This window comes from Pleurodeles waltl, chromosome 7, assembly GCF_031143425.1.
Source record: "Pleurodeles waltl isolate 20211129_DDA chromosome 7, aPleWal1.hap1.20221129, whole genome shotgun sequence".
Classification (NCBI taxonomy): domain Eukaryota; kingdom Metazoa; phylum Chordata; class Amphibia; order Caudata; family Salamandridae; genus Pleurodeles; species Pleurodeles waltl.
The window spans coordinates 1,023,319,697-1,023,340,244 of NC_090446.1; the positions used below are offsets into that span (position 1 = coordinate 1,023,319,697).

Here is a 20,548-nt window from a genome sequence, read left to right on the forward strand (position 1 = left end):
TGGCATATATTTGTGGCATGTGTACCAACAAGTCTGTTGATACCCTCTCTGCTTCCCTCTCTGAGGTTCTTTTGTTGATCCTTTCTTTAGCACAGCAGGGCTCTGCTTTGGGCACCTTTAAAGGTTACTTATCGGTAAACTCAGCGATATGTCTCTACCAGATAAATCGTTACAGAAGGTAAGTAACTTGTTCTTCTATGTTTCAATGAAGTGTCTAAAATAAACTCCTGTTTGACTCTTTGATGAGTTACTCCACTTTATTTAAGACACGCTTGGTAAGCCCAGACTATTGCCCAAACCTCTTTGCATGCAGGATTTTTTTTGTTTTTGGGACAAACTTTTTATTGATTTTCCAACCAATGAGAATCCGTAGCACTCATTAAATTCAAAGTATATGACATCAAGCATAACAACACCGCACATTTACATTTTTACTATAACCATCTTGCAGGTAGGACTAAAATACTTGTGGAATCCATGTCTACGTTGCCCCTCCTCCCCACCTCATCCACTCCCTCCTTTCCTCGTCGTTCTCTCAGACCTGTGTTAGACCATGGGCTGTTTGGGCAGGGTTCCAGATATATAGCCCTCGCTTCCACCCACCTCTTCCTTATCTTATAGTGTTTTTTAGGGCAGCCTCTCGCCTTGTATATGGGACATTCCATGCCCATACAAAAGTCCATATCTGTAGCCCAAACCTCAGCCGATGGGGCAGACACCTCTTTACAGGTTTTTGCAATATGTCTCTTGGCTACTATTAGGCCCAACCGTAGCAATACCCTCTGGTATTGTGTGTCGCTCAACTTGTCTTTCACATGAATTGACATCATTTTGGGATCTCAAGGGATTCTCAAGCCCAACACTCTCTCCAGTCTCCCCAAAACTCCCTCCCAGAAGGGAGAAAAAATAGGGAAGTTCCAAAATGTATGGGATAGTTCCCTTGGGGAGCTCCCACACCTCAAGCACCCTCCATCAGATATAATTTCAAGTGCGACAGAGCCTGGCTCTGGTGTAGTATACGCGGTGGAGCAGTTTCAGCTGTATGTGTCTAAACTGTGAAGCTATGACTGCCTGTCTTGAAGCTTCTTGGGCCTCGCTACAATCCTCATCTTAGAATTCTTTTATCTCTTGTTCCCATGCTATCTGCGTACAGCCACCTTAGGGTCTGGTACATTCCTCAACAACAATGTCTGTGATAGCTTATGTTCTTTTATGTTCGTGAGGGGGAGCTTAGCTTCCAATGATGAGAACGCTGGTATCTCGGCTGTGGCCTGAAGCGCTGGCATCAGCCCATGCCGGAGTTACAAGTATCTGAAAAACTGCAACTGGTGTAGAGCGTATTATTCCTGTAACTTCTGCAAGGATTTCAACACACCATTGTGTAGAACATGCCCAGAGTCGGGATTCTGACATTGCCCCACGGCACAAAGCCTTGCATGGCCACAACCTGTGGAAGGTATGTGCCTTGCCATAATGTGGTCTCTAATGTTAGCCTGCCAGTCCAGCTGGTAGCTTTGTTAGCTGCCACCCATGTCCCCCGCACCCCCCTGGTAGCTGGTGGAAGAGACTCGGGCACATCAACCCTGTATAGCAAGTGTGGGAGACCCTGTGTACCCATAGCCCTCCCATCAAGGGTGTAAGCCGGGTCCTGAACCCCCTCGAACCACCAGTCATTTATAATAAGAAAGTGGGCTTCCCAATAATACAAACGGACATACGGCATGGCCACTCATCCCTCAAACACCAGTCTGCAATGCTTTTCCAATGAGATGCTTGTTATTCCACGCCCCCAGAGCAGCGTCCGCAGCAGTGCGTTAACTTTCACAAAAAAGGAATGGGAAATCGGGATGGGGAGGTTTTGCAACTGATACAAAAGCTGCATCAGCACAACAATTTTAAAGATGGCTGAGTGTCCAATCAAAGACGATGAAAGCATACTCCAAAACTTAACATCCCTCAATAGTGACTCCATCTGTGGTATCAGGTTTCCATAGAATTACCCCTTTGCATTCCCAGTAACATAGACTCCCAAATACTGGAACCCTCAGCATTGCCCGATGCCCATGCCATATCAGCCGGACATAAAGCTATGGGGTAGACCACAGATTTCCAGGGGTTAATCCGTAGGCCCAAGTATGTGCCGAATACATCTGGCATCTGCAGTGCCCTAGGCCCTGATACTGCTGGATCCCCCAAATACAGAAGTCCATCATTCGCGTACAAAGAGATTTGTTCACTCAACGTGTCGCCCCACTGAAAGCCTCTATACATTGCAGCTGTCTGTACCCAAGCTGCCAATGGTTCAATTACCACTGCAAATGTTAAGGGGGACAAGGGGCACCCCTGACTGGTACCACTCATCACTGGAAACCAGTTTGAGACCACCATCCCCACCCCCCCACACACTCTGGCTCAGAGATTGGTGTATAAAACATGACTGATCAGGATGAACTAAATGCTCTGTGACTTTCCCCAGCCCGTTAGCTATCATTTTGGCCCATAGTTTGACTTCTACATTTAAGAGTGAGATGGGCCAATAGTCTTCACATTACATGCTGTCCATTTTGGGCTTGTGGAGCACCACAATGTCTGCCGTTCTGAGGTCAGGAGGTACTTCACCTCTCTCTAATTCCTCCTAAAACATTCCTAGCATTAACGGACCCTCCTGGGGCCACACCAAGCGCCAGTATTCGGGTGGGAAGCCATTGGGCTCAGGTGCCTTACCTGATTGCAACTGTGCCAAGGCCACCCTCAACTCCTCAACAGTTATTTCAGCCTCCAAGGTTTCCCTATCTTCGAAAGACAGAGTGGGCATCAGATTGTTATTTAATCATTGTTAATATCAATATTAATCAATTGGTGAACCATTGAAAACGAGGTGCCTAGAAAGCCAGCTAGTTGAACATGCAACAAATGACAAGAAAACATACTGCATATGGTTTATTTGATGTTCTAGGAACACTTATTACATTACTGATTGGTAACATCCACAGATTAAACAAGCAGGGATGGCATTGGCTCTGCATCCTGTGATTCTGGGCAAATTACTTAATCTTCCTGTGCCTTAAGAACAAATGAATGTCAACTTGTGTAGTGTAACTGTTACTCATGTAAAGTGCTCCAGTTCCTTGGTGTAGGGTTGAGTTTGTGCTATTTAAAAATGGCAAAAAAGAATCAATAGTACTTCAATCACAGCCTGAGCAGCAGTAAGACGCTAATTAAGATAAATCAATCTGCACTTTGTCCATGCTCCACAGAAAGAAAAGGAGTGATACAGGAAGTGGCACCTCACACATACTGCAGATTTAAATTACAGCAAGGAATAGTGATAATAATGCCAAGAAATGCTAAGTAATGGGCGGGCTAAGAACCTCTATCTAATAGACACTTCTAGCTTCACATTCCTTACCTTAGAAATATCTCCAGGCACCAGACTGGATCTGAAAACGTTCTTGTGAGCAGTACCCCACGTGCTTGTAAGTTGAGTGGCCTCGTCTGCACCGTCCCAGCTAGCAGTGATGCTCGCAGAGCCCATATAGGTGCCACCACAGCACGCTGATGCCCGTTCTTTCCTTTCCACATCAGTCAGCGCTAATCAGCTACCCCTAGTGAATTTTTGACTAACTTTTTTGACATTTTGTTGACTTCTTTTGAGGTTTTTCTTCCTTTAATGTCCACCCGTTCCCCAATGTCCCTTTTGCTCCTTTTGTGATCACAGAGGGTCTTCTATCCTTGCCCTTACCCGCCCAGCCACTGCAGCACTCATCCTTCCCAGCCTCTGTGTAACAGGCAGCCTGAGGTGGGCAAGTCCACCACTCCCCCAGCAGCCTCCAAACAATCCTAGTCTGCACTCTTACCTTCATGGGCATCAGCCAGCAGCAGGATTTGCCATCACCTGCCCCACTGTCAGTCCATAACATTGGACAGGTATGTTTTGCAGATTGTCTGAAGGGGCTACTCCCTTCCTTTTGAGACTTCCCCACCATCCATGCCACCCTCAAGCAACAGCGTGTCAGAGAATCACCTCTCTCTTCTCCACCAGGAAGTGATGCCACTCTTGGCCAAGGGAGACACAGAGATGGTGCCTACGCCAAAAGTAGGTCATGATTGCTATTCCCACTGCTTTATAGTGCCCAAAAAGAACAGAGGCTTTCATCATGTCCTCAACCTGCATCCTGTCTATTTCTTCTTCAACAAGCAGAAGTTCAAAATGCTCACTCTCACTCAGGTCCTATGTGCCTTGGCCCCACGAGACTAGATGGTAGTGTTGGACTTGCAAGATGTATATTTTCACATCCCTATCCTGCCTAACCACTGATGTTACGTGCGGTTCATGGTAGGCCACGAGCATTTTCAGTTCACCATGCTCTGTTGGGCCTTGCCAGCACCCCTCAGGTGTTCACCAAAGTGATGGCATGGTTGCAGCTCATCTGCAAAGATCAGGGGTTCCTCTCTTCATCTATCTCAGCAACTGGCTGTTGAAGGCGGGCTTGCCCCAGGCTCTCATTTCTCAATTTCAGACTATGGCAGACCTCCTAAATTTGCTTGGGTTCACTATCAATGTGCCAAAGTCACACCCGATTCCCTCTCAGCCGATGCCTTTCAATGGAGCTGTTCTGGACACGTGCAGTTTTGGACTTATCCTCCCGAATGGTGTGTCCAGGCAATTCAGGCAATGATACAGTTGTTTCAGCCTCTGTCCTTGATCTCGGTGAGACTAGCTCCAAGGCAGCTGGGACTCATTGCCTGCTTCACCCTGCTGGTTACACATGCCCAGTGGCATATGCAGGCTCTGCAGTGGGACTGAAATTCCAAAGGGTGCAGCATCAGGGGAATTTATCTGACATGGTCCAGATCTCAGAAGGTACTGCAAAAGACCTACAGTGGTGGCTAGCGAATCGCAAATAGATCAGCAGCAGACACCTCTCCCTTCCCCAGCCAGATATGACAATAGTGACAGATGTGACATCTTGCACTAGAGGTCATGTTCATCCCGATTTGGTGACCACACTACAAGAAAATGCACAGTCAAGCAGGCTTAATATCTTGATCACCCCCAGACATGGGGAGTAGGCTACTGGATACAGCAATTGATTCTGTAGCTTCATCTGTGTTGCTTTCTAGAAGGAGTATAAGGAGGATCTCACTAAGTGAGGATCTCATGAAGTAAGTAATAAATACTCTCACCAAAAAGACAAATTATTGCATGTCTGTATTATGTACTCACTCGAGATTATGACACTACAATTAGGCAGCTAACCACTTGGAGAGTGTTTGGGTGCTATTTATGGCATGCAGACTATAATTTAGGCATGAGGTCTAGGCACAGTGTTAAACGTGCCTGTTGGTAGAAGCCATTTATTGACTGTGTGGCTGAAAGGACTTTAAAAAAAATTAAGATGCAAATCACCACTGCAGTATTAATGGGAATTTCACAGCGGATAATAGCCTTCCACATTTTTTCCTTGTGTCTGTGAATCAGCATCATCAAGTAATCTTTATTCAGACAGAAGGCCATAAAAGGTAACTCCATAAAATACAAACTTTTCATAAAATTCAACATTCAATAAATTACAAAAGCATTTCCAATGTTTATAAAATAAAAACATCCATAGAATAATGCATTTTAGTTTTACGCAACTGTAACAGTGTATTGCTCCCTAAGTATCGTGTAGTCAATCTTGCCAATGCTTTGCTTGTTGAATGAATTTAACAACTGGGCAAAAGATTAATTACGTGGTGAGTTGTAAAAAGAGAACTGCCGCCTTTGGTGTTTACAAATTAAAGAGACAGAATAATGGTAGCAAAAAACGTTTTTCCTGGCACTGTATAAAAATGATAGAAATGGGATAAAATGAGTTGTAGATTCCTCTGAGATGCTGTTACATCCATCCATAGGCCTTTCTTATAAAACGTGACTAATGGATCAACTGTATCCAGCCTAAAACGATTCAAAAGTAACCATCTATGGTTGGCATCTGCTATGAATACGAGATAGTTTTCGATCGAATTCGATTGGCAAATGAAAGATGATGTACATTTAGGGTCTCAAAGTAGCCTACTTCAAAAGCATTTTCTGCCATTTGTATTGCATTTAGTGATGTACCTGGGGCCTGATATCTTAATTTAAGAGTTGCTAAGTTGTTTTTTAAGTCGAAGTCCTTCATAAACATTGCAAAAAGGTCCAACAGTGTTGGCAGCCCCTTAGCTGTACGGCCATTAACAATACGACATCCGCATACAGGCGTACTCGGACTGAGCAGAGCATGTCCGGCCTTCTACGTCTTAGATGATTGTCCAGATTCTTAATGTAAAGAGTAAAAACAAAGGGGGCCAGGATACACCACTGATAGACTCCCCTACAGATCCCAAAAGAGTTTGAGGTTTCACCTGATGCACCATAACAAACACAAGCCGAGGTGTCAGAATGAAGCAGAGACAGAAGTTAAACGATAGCTGAGTCCACATTCAGCGCTAGCATCTTATACCACAGCTTGGATCGATTCACCAATTCAAAAGTGGACGATTAATCCATAAGGTCAAGTGGGTTGCCCCTGTCCTGGCCACTGTGTATTTGCAGGGCAATAAGTAGAGATTTAGGATGCTGTTCCTAAGCCTTGTTAAAAGCTGTACTAGACCTCTGATAATATAGAGTTTTCCCCAAGATTACAATTTGGCTAGCAGGACCCAGTGCTTAAATTTGAGCTGATGGTTGCTGTGACACTCATTTTTGTTGATCGCCACTTATGTTTTCACATTAGACTTTTACCCAGAGGAATTAAAACACAAAATGAAAGAGAAGAGAAAGATTGGTAAAACAGTGATGACCAGGGAAAATCAGAGATGAAAGAACCAGCAAGAGTGAGATAATGTGGGTTGGAGAGTCTGGTGGTTAATAAGAGGAAGATGGTGAATAAAGGAATGCCTATCCATTCAAACCCCTGCTTAACGTGGTAAAACCAAGGGATTCTGTGACCATAGGCTAGGAACAAACATTCTGAGATAATCATACAATGAAACGAGGCCAACGCACAGATCGACGTTTAGAGAGAGTTTGTGCCTAAGGCACGTGTCAAAAAGTGCTAGACGAAGTTTTCAGGATTGGTCAATGTATCACATAACATAGTAACAACATATATTGAGTGTGCATCTGGGCTAACACATCTGCTGTCCTATATAAATGTGTTTATGAAGTTTGCATAATATTTTCCACCAGCTAAATTAATTTTGTAGACACTTGGGAAGGTTAGACACTCACAAAAGTTACTCATTGCTCAGACGTGGTTTTCATATGTTATCAAAATGCCAGACAGTCCTCATTGGATGTTGCCAACACTTCTGGACCTGCCAACAGTGCACAGGGAACGATAGTGATTGCATCCATTGCCCAGATCCTGTGATCCTAGAATTTGGACTCATATGCTTATCTCAATGATATGCATTCTTAATAAGTTAGGCAGCCAAGACCATGCTACAGCATGAATGGAAGCACTTCGTTTTTTGGTGTATGCAGGGAAATTGTCACCACTAGACTTACATTGCAATTACTTCCATTCATCTGAGAATGCACATTAGCTTGGACTTCTGTTAGGGTACTTCCAAATGGATTGACTGTTTATATGAAGAACACCACACCGTTAGGTCCTTTCTAAAAATTACTTAGCCAGTTGATCCCACTCAGGGTGTTAAGCCTTCCAAAGTGAGATATAAATGGCATGTAAGCCAAAGCAGTGCTACCACCATTGGAGCAAAAGTACAGCTAAAGAGAATTGCTTTCACCTCAATAAAGCAGAATCAGAACCCTTTACACTTATCCACACAGATGCCTTTGTTCTGAAAATCCACCCAAATGTTTTTGCAAAGTACTCTCCTGTTTTCCTGTCAACCAAATCTTAGTTGCAGACAATCTTTCTAGAATATCATTCACTAGCTGATAGATCAGTAGGAATATCAGGTATTAGAACAGCAATAATAATATTTATACAAAACAGGAGAGCTCAGAAGTGCAAATCATTTATTCGTTGGTTCTTTGCAACACCACAAAGGAAATACTAGGAGTAAGCAAGTGACTGCATGACAGATATTAAGCTGGTTTAGATGTATTGTAAATGAGCATATACGCACTGCACTGTTACAGGACGAGCATATTCCGCCAGGAGAAAGGTTTCAACATCAGTCTTCTTCAGGGACCTATCTCTACAAGATACAGACCAAAACAGGTACATGGAATTCTGCCTCTGTTTTCACACAGCCGTGCCCTGTTGATGTCCATGCAAGATAAGGAGTAGTATTGGATGAGACAATACCAAGAAACACACCTTCCGCTACTCTAACAACATCTTCTCGCCCACGTTTAGGGGATACAACTTTTCTGTGGATTTACTGCAGAGTACATAAAACTATTTTAAAAATAATGCTGCATAAGAACACAAATTGTGCATGTAACTAGTACTGAGGATGGTATCTTGTGTAGATTCCAAATACGCCTTCATGTGAAAACATGATGTTTAATTTTCCTATTTTACACATCTCTCGATTAATTTTCAGAATAGATAGAACCAGGATAAATTACAGTATGAAGATGATGCTAATTGTTCTGGGCCATGAGGTAGTTTGATTCAATTTCACTGGGCATTATTATAGGCATCAAGATGGTTGACATCTGCATTTATAACTTTTGGATGAAGGAGATATCATTCTGACCCTATGCCTTAGATGACTGAGTTATGCAGAATGACTGAATCTATAACAGACACTGCTGTTGTAATTTTATGGATAGTCCAATAGGGACACGCCCCTTTCCAAACAGAGCAGCACTGGGTTGATTTCTGCAGTGATTTCTTTTCATCATATGAAGGCTAACATACCTTTTGTCACAGGGACCAGAGCAGATTCCACATGAGGTGTTGCAGCGACAGCAGCCCTGTATGCCTAAGTGCAATTGACTTCTGGAGGGCAGCAGTCTGGAAAAGCTGCCATACATTCACCAAGCACAGCTACTTGGACAGGGAAATAGTGGGGAAGCTGGCAGTTGGACACACAAGTCTCTGCAGCCTTTTACAATTAAATGAACCTTCTTCTCCCACCGTCAAGTGTTTCTTGTTATTTGGACCACTTGCTAAACTGATGTAAGCATGTGAATTCATTTAAGCTCCTGTACTTGAGAAGAAAATAGTTATTTATCTGTAAATGTAGTGCTTCTGCTTTGGTATTGGTAATACATTCACATATAGTTCTCCCTCCTCCTCCTGGAATCCCTGGGGAGAGTGGAGTTCAGAATACTTCCATTTAATTAGAAAAGAGTTTGGAAATTAGTTTGTCATTTCCAATGAGGTGGGTAGGCTACTAGGATAATTGGTTTTATCTTTTTTTCTCTGAATTGTTGATGTTATATACCACTATTTACCATAAATTGAGGGTCTCATCTCAACAACTGTAAATTATTGAAGCGTGTGCATCCTCAGAAGATACCAGAGCTGGAGCACTGCTATTACAAGTTACCAACTTTTTTCTTGTGTTGGTAGAGGGAAGTCTCTCCAGGATAGGTAAAATATGCCCACTTCTGTTAGATTCCAAATAATCAGTGAGGCTCTTGTTGCCTTTCATAACTTGTCTTCTGGATACTTCATTAGCTATCCTGCATAGACAAATTCGGTGTCATGAAAATTATCTTTAACCTTGTGAATGTCAGAGCAGGCCCAGGTTGTCTTCTGATAGACATTGTCTGGTGGACAGAACTGTGTCACAAATGTTTTGATATGAAATGGCTTAATTAGGATGACTTTTTTTTTTAGGTTTTAGGTTTTTCTTTCTCGAGCAACACCTACCATCAAACGTTTCTTCTAATGCAAAACTTTTGTTCTTTCAGTTTTGCATCGATTCTGTCATATAAAATTCCCAGAGAAGATGTGCAGTCTCTCTCTCTTGCATTCTCTAGGCTGGAAGAAGGTAAGCTAGCAATATCCATAGAATTTGATTCCTATCTGTGAATGTATGTGCCCTCTGTGATCAAACTAGACATTTCAGATTCATATTTGGAGTGGGCAAAATGTACCTACTTACATTTTAATCGTCATGACACTTTAGAATTTAAAGAACTTCCCTTGTAAATCCTGTCTGTAATTATAAGGCGGTCATAAATAAAATGGTTGGGGCAAAGACAGATTTCTAGTGTTAAGTGATGTCGCAGCTCGATGCAGATGTGGACGTATACAAGAGCAAGGGATAGCTTGGGGATTTTGTAATTGTAAAACATCTCTCTTTCTCCAAAAGCTAGGAAGACATATTGTATTTGGATATTTTATACACGTTTTGCTTCTAGTTATTAAACAAACTGTTAGTTATGTGGCTTTCCTTTAGAATCACTTCTGCAGATGGTTACAAAAAAAACCCTGTCTCAATATGAACTCTTAGTTCAACAAATCCCCTAGTCTCTAAATTGGCATGCTTCTATGATCTCGTACTACAGCTATCTGTCCATATTTCCTTTGGATTATGAACTGTTTGCTGTTTATCACAATATTATGCAATGTATTTTCAGCTAAACACGCCTTTGATATTGAAGAGTACAGTTTCTCTCAGTCAACACTGGAGCAGGTATGTCAAAAGTAGTAAATACTATGCCTTGCACCTTGTGCATGAATCGGTGTCCATATCTGTCAAACTAATTTAAAGTAGGAGATAAAACTTCTCTTTTCTATATGATGAGCTTATTATGTACTTTCCTATGCCTTCTTTGTGGATCTGAACCTCAGACAGGCAATGCAAATAGCACATTGCCACTCTGCCTTAGCACATTGATTGTCTACTATCTGCAGGACAATGAGGTACTCCCCAGTGAGGAGCACAGACATGTTGTCATCTATGGCTAATCCATAACATGCACACCGATACCCAGTATACCATATCATCCATGTCTTGCCAATTGCAATACCATGTTAAATGCTCAGCAGAGGGTACAGGTATCCATCCTGCCAGTTGCCCAGTGTACCAAATCTTTAGTGCCTTAGCTACTGGAATACCATGGGGCACTGATACGTTGCTTGTTGTCATACAGTGATTCCATATACCGCAGCCGAAAAACGCCTTGCATTTTCAATCATCACTTATATTTCTATAGCACAAATTACGCAATGTAGACAACTAAGTACTGTCAACAAACAGAAACTAAGTAATGTAAGTAAGTATATAAAGCCGTCCTTAAGTGGAGGGGCTGTTGTGTCTGCTGCAGGGGTTCAGGAAGAGTTTTACATTAGGCACTAGCAGTTGCTTTCCCTTCTGACTTTGATGGTCGTGTATGAGGGTAAAGCTTGAAGTCAATGGTGTAACAAAGGCCCCTGCAGCTCCTGTGGTGAGGTGGCAAGGGGGGGCAGCTCGAGCCCCAGTGGGCCCCCTCAGCACACTTCACTGTGCACTTGCGGCATGCCCCTGACTTGGGAGGGGGGGACGTTTTGTTTCGCCACTGCATAAAGTACTGCTTGAGCTAGTCAGACACATTACCATAATAAGACTTTTGGTTTAGAGTAAAAGTTTTAAATGTAATTCACAAAGCAACTGCCATACAGTGCATGTCTCTCAAGAGTTGGGAATATGTATATTCCTAAATAAGTTGAAAACTGCTCTAACTGCAAGTGTTTTTGAATCAATCACAATCCTACCAATATAAAATCTCTGTTTTTCTAAGAATTGATTATAGAATTTGCATAGGAAAATGAGATGACAATTAGACGATCGGATAACCTGCAGCCTTTCTTCAAAGATAACACCTAAGGACTTTATTTTTATTGATCATATTTGACATCAAACTCAGCAGTCCGAATGAACAGTATATGGCAACCAGTTGTTTCATACCTCTATATAGCACGACCCATGTAACTTAATGGAGCCATTAATCATTTTTCAGAAGATCCCTGGTTAAGATCTTTCGAAAAATGTATTTATTTCACATTCCAATGAGATCATTGCACACTGAGAGTCTGGAGGAGGTCAAAGTGACTAGTGGAATATAAGATCTTTGACAAATCCTTTTCAGTTTATCAAATCCGCTAATATGTATCTTCTCTACAGTTTCATGCAAATCTCTTCTGCTAATGTCTATTTCTTAATATTTCTGATTGATAATCATAAGTCCCTCCCACATGTAGGATACTGGAGCACTTCTTTCAAATATAACTTCCTTTGTATATCTCATAACAACGGACAGGCCAAATCTTTTCATATAACATTAAGGGGGTGATTCCTACCCTGGCGGTCCGAGACCGCCAGGGTAGGGGACGGAGGATGCACCGCCAACAGGCTGGCGGTGCATCAAGGGCAATTCTGACCGCGGCGGTACAGCCGCGTTCAGAAACGGGAAACCGGCGGTGTCCCGCCGGTTTCCCGCTGCCCCAGGGAATCCTCCATGGGGATTCCGATCCCCTTACCGCCATCCTGTTCCTGGCGGTTTTCACCGGCAGGAACAGGATGGCAGTAACGGGTGTCTGGCATGGGCACTGCAGGGGCCCCCTAACAGGGCCCCACAGAGATTTTCAGTGTCTGCTATGCAGACATTGAAAATCGCGACGGGTGACACTGCACCCGTCGCACCCTTTCCACTCCGCCGGCTCTATTCGGAGCCGGCATCCTCGTGGAAGGGGGTTTCCCGCTGGGCGGGCGGGCGGCCTTCTGGCGGTCGCCCGCCAGCCCAGCGGGAAACTCAGAATGACCGCCACGGTCTTTCGACCGCGGTACGGTCTTCTGGCGGCTCTCGCCGCCGCCAAGATAGGAATCACCCCCTAAAGGTTTTTGCAGGTTATAAAATAGGCTATCTTTGCCGGTTCCTTTAATTTACTGTTAAAAAGGCCAAAATATTATTAAGGAATAGAAATGCTACCAGAAAAGAGGAACTTTTCTTAAAATCTAACTCTCAAGCTTTTTGCAAAGAAAATGGAATTAAAGAAACTGGGCAATTCAGAAATGCAAAACTGACTTTGCACTTTTAATGTCCACAGCCCACTAGTATCCCATTGCGCCCAGCAGGTGGCAGTTATCTCACTCCTTTCTTCTAGCTCCTGGTGACAGGAGCTTGGACCACTGAGCGCAGCCTTTTTTTACTTTTTTCTCCACCTGAATCTCTTCAGATTTGGTTCAGAACAGCTTCACTCGACATGTTTTGCCATTCATAGTATTTTTCTGTGATTTTGTGATATAAAATATTTATTTTACTTCTCAAACAAATGGCATCTTTATTTGTAGTTTCCTGTTTGTAGCATAAAAAAGACAGTCACAGATGTCCATGGTCTGAGTATACATTGCCTCCCTGACAGTCACATCCCATACAGCTGTCATCACTGCTCTACCACTATTCTCCAAAGACGTCACAAGAGAAAGATCTCAACAAGAAACCACACAGACGCTCCCAGTCATCGTTGAGGACTTTAACGTCAAGATGAGGTAAAGTATCAACTTGTTTTTCGTCAAGAGCTGGGTTGACATCGAGGAGAAGACATTTGGCATTGAAACATAGAAGATGTTCGATGAGAGTTACAATGGCATCGAGACACTCCTAGACGTCAAGGCACACTGGTTCTTCTTTTTCCATTTGCAACTGCTGATTGGGCCAGAGAGATGAAGATTACCTGCTACATCGAACTCTTAAGAGCATATTTTCCATTTAGACCCTCATCCCTGGTGCCGCCACAACACCCAGTTTCTACAGCAATTTTTCTGCCTCTTCCACCTGCAACTCCTGATACTCCTCTGCCTTCTCCCCCTCATCCACTAATGCTGCACCAAAGCACCTGTATGTGGTGTCATGGACCAAGCAACAGCTTCCTTGCCTAAGACCGTTGCTACTCAAGCACTTCCAGAAGCTAAATTGTTTTTGGCTGAACAAGCAAGGACACCTAAAAGGGGTTGCTGCTTTTCCTTCAGGTGAAACTCCTAATAGAGTGTGTGGTCTCTCAAGAAATCTTATGAAAAAGTACAGGGACTCGTTGGAACGCTGGGAGTTTTGACAGCTATTTCCTTAAGCCGGACTCATCCTCTTATGTGGAACTGAGACCAGTTCACAAAGTGAAGCTGAATTTTCTGCCTCCCTCTGCAGACCCTGCTGTGGTTGATGCCTTCCGATGAGCCATGCTGGAGATCTTTGGAACAGCCCCTTAAACCTCTGAGCTGCTCCCCAAGGAGTGAGGGCCTGATCCCATGGGTTCAGCAAGTGCAGTGGCTCTGACTCCAGCATCACCAAGTTGTACACCTTGACAGGACTTGGCACAGCTGCAAATGAAGTGTGTGACTCCAAATGTGGTTGCACGTATGGCTCTGGCATTATTTAAGATACCTACACTACCATTAGACTTGATTTCAGCAACACTCACAAAATCTTCAAAGTTGTCTGACATGATCTGAATGGCAAAGGTTCAGGCGGATTTTGAGGATGAGCCCTTGTTTGAATTGCTCTGCACTCCAGAGATTTGCCAGTATGGAGGAACATTTTGGATCAGACTCAGACACTTTTGTTGATATTTAACAAGGATTACTGATGTAAGAAGGAAGACAAGTAAGAGGCTGACAACTTCATTCCTTCTTATAGATACTGGCCTCCATCTAGATTGCCATAATACTAGAGGGCTCTACACATCTCTACAGAGTGACACCACTTAGCCCCCTGGACCACCCTGAGAAGAAGCATGTTCTTTTACTTCTGTGTTACACAAAGCAGTGGAAACATTGGAAATAACCATGCTCACTGCGGAACAGAAATCTAAAATGCTTGTTTAAATATTGCAACCATCATTGTCCATTTCAGAACCTTTCTCCCTTTCAGTGATCCACTTTTGGAGCTAGTTTTGGCTGCTGGAGATTACTCTTTTTCAGGCAAAGCAGTTTACAGACAAATTTCACATTGCCATTGACTGGTGCCCTCGGATCAGAAATTCTTGTCCTTGTATCCCTTAGTAGAGAACATAATAGTGTTAGAAATGTCTGTCAAATTGAACCCAAACAGCTTTCCTAATGCTTTTTCAAAATGACTTGACTCTAGAGGCAGAAAAGTTTTATCTACTGACAGTCTAGCCCTTTTCTCTGCCAAAGCTACAAGCCTTCTTGGTCAATACATCTACACTTTGTGGCAGTGGGCAAAAATGGCTATAATCATCTTCCCAGAACAAATGAAGAGGCATTTTTCTGTTACAGTTATTGAACATGTATAAGCAAATTCTGAAGTGCGGCCTGGACTCTGTTTAGACAGAGCTTGCTTTATGGCCATGGTAGTTAGTGCAGAAACACCAGGATAACCCTCCACAGTCTTTTCGGGAGATGTATAGTCAGCTCTCATGATCATGCTCGTATGTTTTTGGGGTGGGTATGCAGTGGTGTGTTTCTAGTAGTAGCACACCTTGCAGTACCTTTAGTGTGAGGGTAGAGTCACTGAATTATCTCTCACTAGCGAAGATTGGGCTGTCAGTGCATGGTCCTCTTGGCTTAAAACAGGATGTGTTACAGGTTTTGTGCTATGCACTCCCTCCCGGGTGATTCCCTGTTAGGTGCCTTTCAGGTTTGACTGGTCTAGGAGTCAAACTTAGGTAATCCTGATTGTCCCAAATTAGGTAGAAGGATTTGGCCCACAATTTGTTGGAACTCAGCACTGTGCGCATCTTTATCTCCTGCACAGTGCCAACCTATTGCAACTTCCAACAGAAGACCTTTTGTGTACCTGCAGAAGTGACAGACAGCTTCTTCGCTGCAAGAAAACCCAGAAGAAATCAGTTTATGCAGGGAACTGAAATTTTGTTTATGGAAACACGTCAAAAACTTTGCATCATTGTGCTTAATTCGAAAAGAAATGTTGGTACCCAAAATTGATGAAGGATGCCAACCACTTCCGACAATGGTGCACCCTAGATCCATTTGTATTGTGACCCTCTTTCACCACTGGCACCCCATATTTCTTCATTTTTAAAATACTAAATTGCATGGAGTAGAATTTTTTGAGGAATTGTTTAACAGATAGATTAAAATGGGAAAGGCGAACTCTGCTATTGAAGGTCATACTGGGTCCTAAAGAGAAGCTCACAGCTATTACTACCCTCCACAATAACTATAACTGCTAGCAATTGAAATCTTGAGAAACACTGCTTGGCTACCTGGTGCATGCAAAGCTTTAAACAGCATTGATACTGGAGAACAGAGTCTTAATAAGCAGATATTATAAATCCATGTACACTCCCAGGGCTTCGGTTTATATAGGCCAGTTAAACTGCAGCTGACAGGCAGAAGAGTGGGTGGTCGTCTGCCCCCGTACATCTGCTCATCACTGTGGTGAGCTGGTGATTATTTATTAATCAACATTAAGATAAGTGCACCAAGGCTCTGTCGCAACACTCCAGGTGAGCTACTGTTCCATGCTCGTCAAGGGGCACACTTTCACCCCTCACTAAACACTTGGGAGCAATTTGTTACAACAACAGTACCTTCATTCTTTAAGCCTTGCAGTGGTTAGCAGATGAGGGGTGGCACCAGATTTACGGGAGAAAAACACGCTCATCCTCTCAGCACTCATCAACCTGTGCTCAGGCTGCATCATCCTTCCCTGTCAAAACAAGGGCATAAAACTAGCCTGGCAATCATTCTGTGCTGTATCATAAAATCTGGCTGGCCTTCGTGTCTGCTCCACAAGGGCCATGCCAGTTTACTCTATTCTTATCAGGAACCTCCCAGTGTCTGATTTTTGCCTTGCGGTCACGTGGTTATGCATATGTACTTTTACTAACCATTATTGCTGCATGGTGACCTTGTTTTGCCCAGGCTGTGCTGCATAAATTCCATGCAACCCCATTTCCCAGACAGTATTTTTTTGGACTCATTCATAAGGTGAGGAGTCTACAGGAATAACTTTCCATCAGAAGAAAGTTACTTACCTTTGATAATGATATGTTTGTAGCATGCGTGGCTGTAGATTCACATGCTCTGCATAATCCTGTCACCTAGTGTTTGGCTTCGGCGTGTGCAAGATGATTTTCTTCGAAGCTGTTAGAGTCATTAGACCTGTTTTGATTCCACCGTTGTTCCACAATGCGCTAGCACACTGACTCCACATCAGATTGTTTTCTTCCACCATCTGGCTTAGACGCTCATCAACACTGCCGGGATCAATGTGCTAACACACCAGTTCTTCCTTCTTGGCTTCAGTGCTTCTTCTTCTTGGCTCCAGTGATTCACCCTTCAACCTCCATAAATAAAATATGGAAACCACACCCATGAAAACATCTGTCCGTAACACCTGGACTTCAGATCCAGCGGTCACCGACTAGTGTATTTCTATGCTCTACTGGCTTGAGTGGCTATCCTTGACTAGTTTTGAGACTTTGCTGATACTTCTAGGGGAGTGCACCTAGGGCAAGAGTATGGAATATTTACCCTTCCAGTTCTTTCACAGGTGTAACACCAAATACCCCTGAAGCTACCATGTTAGGGTCTGCACACTCTGCCTCTCTAAAGACCACGTAGTATCTCCCTGTGAAGCATGCTTTGTTTTCCACTACAAAAAACACCCCAAGGATCCAAAGGGAAAGAAGGTGGGCCTATCACAAGATGTCAAGACTAGTCTTATTTGAGATGCCTGAAGTTTTCAAAGCCGCAGATTTGCCAGGCACCAAGGAAGAGGAAGCCAGGTCCCCCGGCATTCTGGCAGGTCAAGCAGAAGAGAGTGCAGAGGCCTTCTTTATCGTCAGCTTCACTATCAAAAAGAGGTTTGAGGGCTTCCGACCTGCCAGTCTCAGGGCCAAAGACCACGTTGACTCCACAAGAATCCATGGTGCCGCAAGGTCATTATCAAACCTCAAAATGCCCATTGACTGAGGCAGAGCACTGCTCCTGCAGAAGTATCATATTGAGCCCTGAGTTGAGATGGATACAGCACAATACTTCACCACCTGGGATACCATATACTTGGGAGGCTGGGTAGACCCAAAGACATTGATCCAAAGCCATTGAACTGCTCCACATTTGAAGCAGCAATGGCCCGAGGTTCAGAAAAGGATACATGGAGCCAAAATCGATGCTGAAAGCTCCTCCGCTACCAGCAGTGAACTGGTGCCACAGTAGCCCTCAACACCAAAGTCAGACACCACAAAGGGGTCAGTCTCGAAAAGCTATCCAAGGTACTATATACAAAGCAAAATAAGCTTTTCATCCATCCAGACATGGGCAACATTCTGGCCAAACCTCCAGGGTGTATCCACATTCTAAAGGAACACCAGCAGGCCTTTGAGGAAGAATCTAGACTCAACCTTTTCAGACCACCAACTACCAAAAATGTCAGGGATTTGGTAACTAGCAATACAATGTTCCCACCATTGCCATCCACACCTCCTCCTGTACCACAACCACTGGCCCGCACCCTTCTCCACCTGACCCACAGGGCACATACTCAGAGCTGTGCAGCACGTAATCACCACAGGACCCCTATGGTGAGTTTTTCATGCCTCAGGAGGGAGAGGATCCCTGTGAGGACTATGGCCCTTTAAGGACGCAGTGGCAATTTTACTGCCGCGGGACCAGTGGTGCAGACCACCATATTCTGACTGCAGCGGGTTGGCCACTGCCAAACTGCTGCGTCCCCACCTGTCCCACTGCTTTACCGCGGCCGGCCAGGCTGGAGGTTTCCAACTGCAGCACGGGGGAGTTGAATAACCGCTGAGGTTATTCTGACTAGGGACACCGCCAGCATTTTCCTGGCAGTCTCACCGCTGCGAAAATGCTGACGGAAAGGTATCCTGATGACAGAAACATGCATTCCTGTCACCGGGATACCCCCCAAACACCTCTGCACACATGCACCCACACACAATAACACCCCCCCACTCACACATGCACTCAACATTCACCCCATAGACATGCATACATAACCATACACATCACACATGCATGCATACACTCTTGCATCCCCCACCCCCACCTTAACTACCTACATACATACTCAACCCCCACCCCTCACTCATCTTCACACAAACACCCCCCCAATCGTATCACACACAGCATATACACATACAAACATACACGCAACTGCACGCACTCACTCCCCCTTACTCATTCACCCATGCACACACCACCATCCTGTCCACATGCATACACACATGCGTCACCATATTTACACACACACATGCATTCACAAACACTCCCTCTCCCTCCCCCAACATTTATGACACAGATACACACACACACTCCCATTCACACCCCTCCACCTCTCTCCCCTTGCAGTCGAAACTTACCTTGTCCGACGATGTGCTCCTCCGTGAGGGAACGGGACCCGATGCTCTCACCGCCGGCACAGCCCCACCAGAAAAAGACCGCCAGACAGAATTACTGGTTGTAATTCTGTGGGAGGTCTTTTTCTGGGGTGGCGATGTGGGCAATGGAACCACCTAATAGCCGCAGTCCGCCGTAGTGAATGCCGCCAGAGATCTGACCGCTGGCGGTACGGATATCCGGTGGCAGTCATAATATGGCAGTCAGAAGACCGCCACCACTGGCAGACTTCCGGCAGCTGCGGCGGTCTTCGGAAAAGACTGCTGCAGTCGTAATGATGGCCTATGTGTTAGACCCCTAAGCTGATGCCAACCTCGAGCCTTACTAAGCCCAACCTTCCCTGTTGACAATACTACAGAAAGACTTTCATGGAAACAGTGAGATGCCTTGCACCATCAGGTCATATTGCATAAAAAGCATGATTTGGACATCTTGGTTGAGACCCTGTCCAAGGCAAAGTGCATGGTGCATTACCTTCCCACGTTGTTCAGCCTCCAACAACTTTAAGGTAGAGGTTGTCACTGTTTCAGTTGAAAAAATGTATAAGTTTTTCCCTGATTATCCAGTTTACTTTGTGGGCAGCTTCCCTAGTTTTTCACACTGTTTGTGGAAATGGTTTGGCTCCGCTTACACCTGATAAGGAGTCTACGCAAATTGACACCACTGGGAAGCATGTAGCGCTTGGGGTAGCCATTTATTGTCACATTGCAAACTCAGTGGATCTCCTCTCCATGTGCAACCAGTAGCACTGGGAGAAAATGGAGAACCTGGTAAGGCACTTCCCAGGGGACCATCGAAAACATGGACGGGAGTTGTTGCTGAAGGAAAAACCATCAGCAGTGCAAACATTTGATGCACTCTCAACACAACGGGTACAGCCTCAAGGGTTATAATACCAGCATCCTTGTCTGCAGGCATGTCTTGCTTAGAGTGTCAGGGTTTAGGCCTAAGGTGCAACAGCACCTCTGTAATTTTCCTTACGATGGAGATCATCAGTTTGGCCCCAAGGCTGACCAGATTCTTAAAAATACAAAAAGGATTCTGATATTGCCAAATGTGTGTTTGCCCTATGGTCCCCCATTGCCATATCTGTGTTCTGCAGGCAGCGGGTCAGTGACCCCTGTGCCATCAGCTCCAACAGTACTTTTCGAAGCTCCAGCAACCAAGTACCTTATAAAGATTTGATTTGATTTTGATTTAGATTTGTATAGCACTCGAATACCCGGCGGCATCTTGGTTCTGCAGTTGTCATAGGTGGGAG

General features: G+C 44.3%; 1 protein-coding gene across 2 annotated transcripts in view; it reads left to right on the forward strand.

Annotated features, from left to right (window-relative positions):
* Window positions 1–20,548, forward strand: part of ABCA5 (ATP binding cassette subfamily A member 5) — a 1,006,180-nt gene that overhangs the window by 967,618 nt on the left and 18,014 nt on the right. Inside the window, exons 37-38 of one of the 2 annotated variants that reach the window (XM_069199839.1) lie at window positions 9,869–9,948; window positions 10,541–10,596. In XM_069199839.1, the coding sequence (XP_069055940.1) occupies window positions 9,869–9,948; window positions 10,541–10,596 (136 nt within the window). Of the gene's footprint in view, window positions 1–8,137; window positions 8,304–9,868; window positions 9,949–10,540; window positions 10,597–20,548 lie in introns of those variants that run through there. The other variant, XM_069199840.1, reaches the window with a different exon arrangement.